We start from the raw sequence: 6054 nt of genomic DNA on the forward strand, positions 1-6054 counted from the left end.
TGTCTCTCAGTCCCCGCTCTCTGGGAGATATCTGTACACTGACTGGTGTCTCTGAGTCCCACACTCTCATGGAGATATCTTTACACTGACTGCTGTCTCTCAGTCCATCTCTCTCAGGGAGATATCTGTACACTGACTGGTGTCTCTCAGTCCGTCTCTCTGAGGGAGTTATCTGTACACTGACTGGTGTCTCTCAGTCCCTCTCTCTCAGGGAGATATCTGTACACTGACTGGTGTCTCTCAGTCCCTCTCTCTCAGGGAGATATCTGTACCCTGACTGGTGTCTCTCAGTCCGCTCCCTCAGGGATTTATCGGTACAATGACTGTTGTCTCGCAGTCCAAATCTCTCTCGGTGATATCTGTACACTGACTGGTGTCTCCCAGTCTCACCCTATCCGGGAGATATCTGTACAGTGACTGGTGTCTCTAAGTACCTCTCTCTCATGGAGATATCATTTCACTGACTGCTGTCTAGCAGTCCATCTCTCTCAGCGAGATAACTGTGCACTGACTGGTGTCTCTCGGTCCCTCGCTCTGAGGGCGATATATGTACACTGACTGGTGTCTCAGAGTCCCACTCTCTCAGGGAGATATCTGTACACTGACTGGTGTCTCTCAGTCCCTCTCTCTCAGGGAGATATCTGTACACTGACTGGTGTCTCTCAGTCCCTCTCTTTCAGGGAGATATCTGTACCCTGACTGGTGTCTCTCAGTCCCCTCTCTCTCAGGGAGATATCTGTACACTGACTGGTGTCTCTCAGTCCCTCTCTCTCATGGAGATATCTGTACACTGACTGGTGTCTCTCAGTGCCTCTCTCTCAGGGAGATATCTGTAAACTGACTGGTGTCTCTCAGTCCCTCTCTCTCATGGAGATATCTGTACACTGACTGGTGTCTCTCAGTCCCTCTCTCTCAGGGAGATATCTGTACACTGACTGGTGTCTCTCAGTCCCTCTCTCTCAGGGAGATATCTGTACACTGACTGGTGTCTCTCAGTCCCTCTCTCTCATGGAGATATCTGTACACTGACTGGTGTCTCTCATTCCCTCTCTCTCAGGGTGATATCTGTACACTAACTGGTGTCTCTCAGTCCCGCTCTCTCAGGGAGATATCTGTACACTGACAGGTGTCTCTCAGTCCCTCTCTCTCATGGAGATATCTGTACACTTACTGTTGTCCCTCAGTCCGCTTCTCACAGGGAGATATTTGTACACTGACTGGTGTCTCTCAGTCCATCTCTCTCAGGGAGATATCTGTACTCTGACTGGTGTCTCTCAGTCCCTCTCTCTCAGGGAGATATCTGTACACTGACTGGTGTCTCTCAGTTCCTCTCTCTCAGGGAGATATCTGTACACTGACTGCTGTCTCTCAGTCCCTCTCTCTCAGGGAGATATCTGTACACTGACTGGTGTCTCTCAGTCCCCTCTCTCTCAGGGAGATATCTGTACACTGACTGGTGTCTCTCAGTCCCTCTCTCTCAGGGAGATATCTGTACACTGACTGGTGTCTCTCAGTCCCTCTGTCTCAGGGAGACATCTGTACACTGACTGGTGTCTCTCAGTCTCCTCTCTCTCAGGGAGACATCTGTACACTGACTGGTGTCTCTCAGTCCCCTCTCTCTCTCAGGGAGATATCTGTACACTGACTGGTGTCTCTCAGTCCCCTCTCTCTCAGGGAGATATCTGTACACTGACTGGTGTCTCTCAGTCCCTCTCTCAGGGAGATATCCGTACACTGACTGGTGTCTCTCAGTCCCTCTCTCTCAGGGGGATATCTGTACACTGACTGGTATCTCTCAGTCCCTCTCTCAGGGAGATATCTGTACACTGACTGGTGTCTCTCAGTCCCTCTCTCTCAGGGAGATATCTGTACACTGACTGGTGTCTCTCAGTCCCTCTCTCAGGGAGATATCTGTACACTGACTGGTGTCTCTCAGTCCCCTCTCTCTCAGGGAGATATCTGTTGAGTCTGAGGTTGGGGGTGTGGTTCCCCCGATCTTACCTTCCTGTCCTGATGCCTCGAGGTGACAGATGAGGTCACAGCCGAACACTCTTTCCTTGGCGTTCCCCTTTCTTTTGCCTTTCTGCCTTTTCATCCTCTTGCCTCAATCCGGGCCGGCGTCCAATCACTGCTCTACTTCCAATCCCCCCCCTCGGAGACGTTCCCTCATCCAGGCCGGAGTCTGTGTGAGGCCTGCGGCCTACATTGGCTGCTGCCCCGCTGACCACATCGGGCAGGAGCCTCTCGTAGGCCGGTCCGTGTCCCCCTTCAGCCAGCCGGTCGCCAAATGGACGCCCTTGAGTTGTCTTCTCCTTGTGCGCGCTCCCTCTCTCTCTCTCTCTCTCCCTCCTTCCTATCGCACCCTCGTTTCCTCTCCTCTGTCACTCTTCTTCTTCCTCGCTCGTCCAGCGCCCACTGTGTCTTGAGTCACACCCCACCCTCACCCCCACCCCCCCAAACCCTCCTTTGACAAAAACGGTCAACTGGGGTTCGGGGGAGGGGGTGATGGGCGCGAGTTTGGGGGCACCAGCTGGCTGAGGTGAGGGAGGACTAGGCCCCAGGTTCCAGCTACCGGCACCTTTAACCCAACTTCGGTTTCTGCTTTGACAGGAAGTGCGAGAGAGAGGGAGGGAGGGAGGGTGAGCGAGTGACGTATCGGAGAGAGAGAGAGAGAGAGAGAGAGGCAGAGATGGAGAGATGGAGAGAGAGAGGGGAACGCCAATGTACAGCCTCTTGGCGGGCTGGCGACGCAGTGGGGGTGGTGGATCCCTTCAGCTTCGTCCGCCTGCTAGGCCCTCGCCGCTCCTCCAACCTTCCAACCCCACCCCGCAACGCTCCATCGGCAGGAAACGTCCCGAGCACTCGAGAAAACCACTTCCTCTTTCAAGATCTCCGCCAGAGCGAGAGGGGGCGTAGAGGGAGAGAGACAGAGAGAGAGGGAGAGAAAGAGAAAGCGAAAGATGAAGAGGGAGAGATGGAGGGAGACGGGGGCGAAGAGGTAGAGAAGAGGGACAGTGAGAGGGAGAATGGGAGACAGGGTGAGCAGGAGACAGAGAGAGAGGCAGAGAGACAGAGCGAGTGAATGAGAGAGAGAGAGAGCGAGAGAGGGGGTGAGCGGGAGAGACAGAAATTCGGCGAGAGCGAGGGAAGATGAGACAGCGAGAGAGATGGACAGAGACAGAGATTCAGTGGGAAATAGAGACAGAGACGGAGAGAGATACAGAGAGAAACGAAGGCCGGGAGAGTGAGAAAGGCCAGAGAGGGACTCGGGAGAGATGGAGACAGAGAGGGAGGGATAGAGAGAGAGATTGGGAGAGTCAGAGATTCAGAGAGAGAAAGAGAGAGAACAAGAGAGAGACAAAGACAGAGAGGCAGAGCGAGATGGAGACAGTGAGAGAGACACTGAGAGAGAGGGAGGCAGTCCGACAGCAAAAGAAAGACAGAGAGAGAGAGAGAGAGAGAGACAGAGTCAGGTCGGCAATGAGAGAGAGAGAGAGAAAGAGAGAGAGGCTGAGAGAGAAAGAGACTGAGATTCAATGAGAGAGAGAGAGGGAGAGTGGGAGACAGAGAGACAGACAGACAAAGACAGAGAGAGAGAACGAGAGACAGAGAGAGAGGCAGAGAGACAGAGCGAGAAAGAGAAAGACAGAGGCAGAGAGAGAGACAGAGAAAGGGCTATATGCACACATATATACACACACACACACACACACGCACACACACGCATACACACGCGTGTACACGCACACATGGAAGAGCACACAGGTGCACACACATACATGCTCACACTTGCATGCACACACATCCACACACATGTGGACAGAGGCACACGCATACACACACGCACACACATGTGGACAAAGAGGCACACGCATACACACACGCACACACATGTGGGCACAGAGGCACACGCATACACACACGCACACACATGTGGACAGAGGCACACGCATACACACACGCACACACATGTGGACAAAGAGGCACACGCATACACACACGCACACACATGTGGGCACAGAGGCACACGCATACACACACGCACACACATGTGGACACAGAGGCACACGCATACACACACGTGCATACCCACAAATGCACGCATGCGTATGCATACTCACACTCACACACGCATACACACGCGTGTACACACACATCCGCACACACACGCATACCCACAAATGCATGCACACGCACATGTGCGCTCACACGCGCAGGCATATACGTGCTTACACACACACACACTCTCACACAGGGGGTAGACTGAAAGAGGGGCAAAGAGAGGGGGATAGAGGGAGGGAGAGAGAGAGAGAGAGAGAGAGAGTCATCCTTGGGACTGTTTGGCACACGGTCCCACACTCTCCGCCCGTGAGAACCAGGGAAAGGACTGGACACCAGTCTGACACAAACAGCTTTAAACCAAATCGGGCTTGTAATTTTACAGAATATTTATACATTTATGAACATAATTACAACTTTTTACAGAGCCAAAAAGCTGAACTCAGATGCAAAACCTAGAGCACAAGCTCAGGGCTAAAGGTCAAATATAAGCAAGAGGGTAACGAGCAACTTGCATTCATATAGCGCCTTCACTGTAGTGAAACATCCCCAAGGCTGGTGTCAAACCAAAGACAAAAATGTTATCAAAGGTTCCGTGACCCTGATCCCCATGAGGAGATACGAGGGACAATCGGAGCCCAAGAGGGAGGTTTTAAGGAGCGTCTTAAAGGAAGAGAGAGATGGAGAGAGGCGGAGAGGTTTTGGGGGGAATTCCAAGGCTCAGGGTCCCCCAGGCAGCTGAAGGCACGGCCGCCAATGGTGGAGCGATGGGAATCGGGGGATGGTCAAGAGGCCGGAATTGGAGGAGGTTACAGAGATAGGGAGGGTTGTAGGGGCTGGAGGAGGTTACAGAGATAGGGAGGGTTGTAGGGGCTGGAGGAGGTTACAGAGATAGGGAGGGTTGTAGGGGCTGGAGGAGGTTACAGAGATAGGGAGGGTTGTAGGGGCTGGAGGAGGTTACAGAGATAGGGAGGGTTGTAGGGGCTGGAGGAGGTTACAGAGATAGGGAGGGTTGTAGGGGCTGGATGAGGTTACAGAGATAGGGAGGGGTGTAGGGGCTGGAGGAGGTTACAGAGATAGGGAGGGTTGTAGGGGCTGGAGGAGGTTACAGAGATAGGGAGGGTTGTAGGGGCTGGAGGAGGTTACAGAGATAGGGAGGGTTGTAGGGGCTGGAGGAGGTTACAGAGATAGGGAGGATTGTAGGGCCTGGAGGGGGTTACAGAGATAGGGAGGGTTGTAGGGACTGGTGGAGGTTACAGAGATAGGGAGGGGTGTAGGGGCTGGAGGAGGTTACAGAGATAGGGAGGGGTGTAGGGGCTGGAGGAGGTTACAGAGATAGGGAGGGTTGTCTGGGCTGGAGGAGGTTACAGAGATGGGGATGGTTGTAGGGGCTGGAGGAGGTTACAGAGATACGGAGGGTTGTATGGGATGGAGGAGGTTACAGAGATAGGGAGGGTTGTAGGGGATGGAGGAGGTTACAGAGATAGGGAGGGGTGTAGGGGATGGATGAGGTTACAGAGATAGGGAGGGGTGTAGGGGCTGGAGGAGGTTACAGAGATAGGGAGGGTTGTAGGGGCTGGAGGAGGTTACAGAGATAGGGAGGGTTGTAGGAGGTTACAGAGATAGGGAGGGTTGTAGGGGCTGGAGGAGGTTACAGAGATAGGGAGGATTGTAGGGCCTGGAGGGGGTTACAGAGATAGGGAGGGTTGTAGGGACTGGTGGAGGTTACAGAGATAGGGAGGGGTGTAGGGGCTGGAGGAGGTTACAGAGATAGGGAGGGTTGTCTGGGCTGGAGGAGGTTACAGAGATGGGGATGGTTGTAGGGGCTGGAGGAGGTTACAGAGATACGGAGGGTTGTATGGGATGGAGGAGGTTACAGAGATAGGGAGGGGTGTAGGGGATGGAGGAGGTTACAGAGATAGGGAGGGTTGTAGGGGATGGAGGAGGTTACAGAGATAGGGAGGGGTGTAGGGGATGGAGGAGGTTACAGAGATA

At 53.6% G+C, this 6054-nt stretch overlaps 1 protein-coding gene across 2 annotated transcripts in view; it reads right to left on the bottom strand.

The window, feature by feature from the left end:
* The window catches only part of LOC144674673 (rho GTPase-activating protein 30-like), a 123250-nt gene extending 120951 nt beyond the window's left edge, over positions 1-2299 (bottom strand). The window contains exon 1 of one of the 2 annotated variants that reach the window (XM_078535915.1): positions 2002-2299. In XM_078535915.1, the coding sequence (XP_078392041.1) occupies positions 2002-2095 (94 nt within the window). In that variant the 5' untranslated portion in view covers positions 2096-2299. The remainder of the gene's footprint in view (positions 1-2001) is intronic. The other variant, XM_078535916.1, reaches the window with a different exon arrangement.
* Positions 2300-6054: the final 3755 nt, after the last annotated feature.

The sequence above is a fragment of the Cetorhinus maximus genome, unplaced genomic scaffold (genome assembly GCF_964194155.1).
Source record: "Cetorhinus maximus unplaced genomic scaffold, sCetMax3.hap1.1 HAP1_SCAFFOLD_747, whole genome shotgun sequence".
Lineage (NCBI taxonomy): Eukaryota > Metazoa > Chordata > Chondrichthyes > Lamniformes > Cetorhinidae > Cetorhinus > Cetorhinus maximus.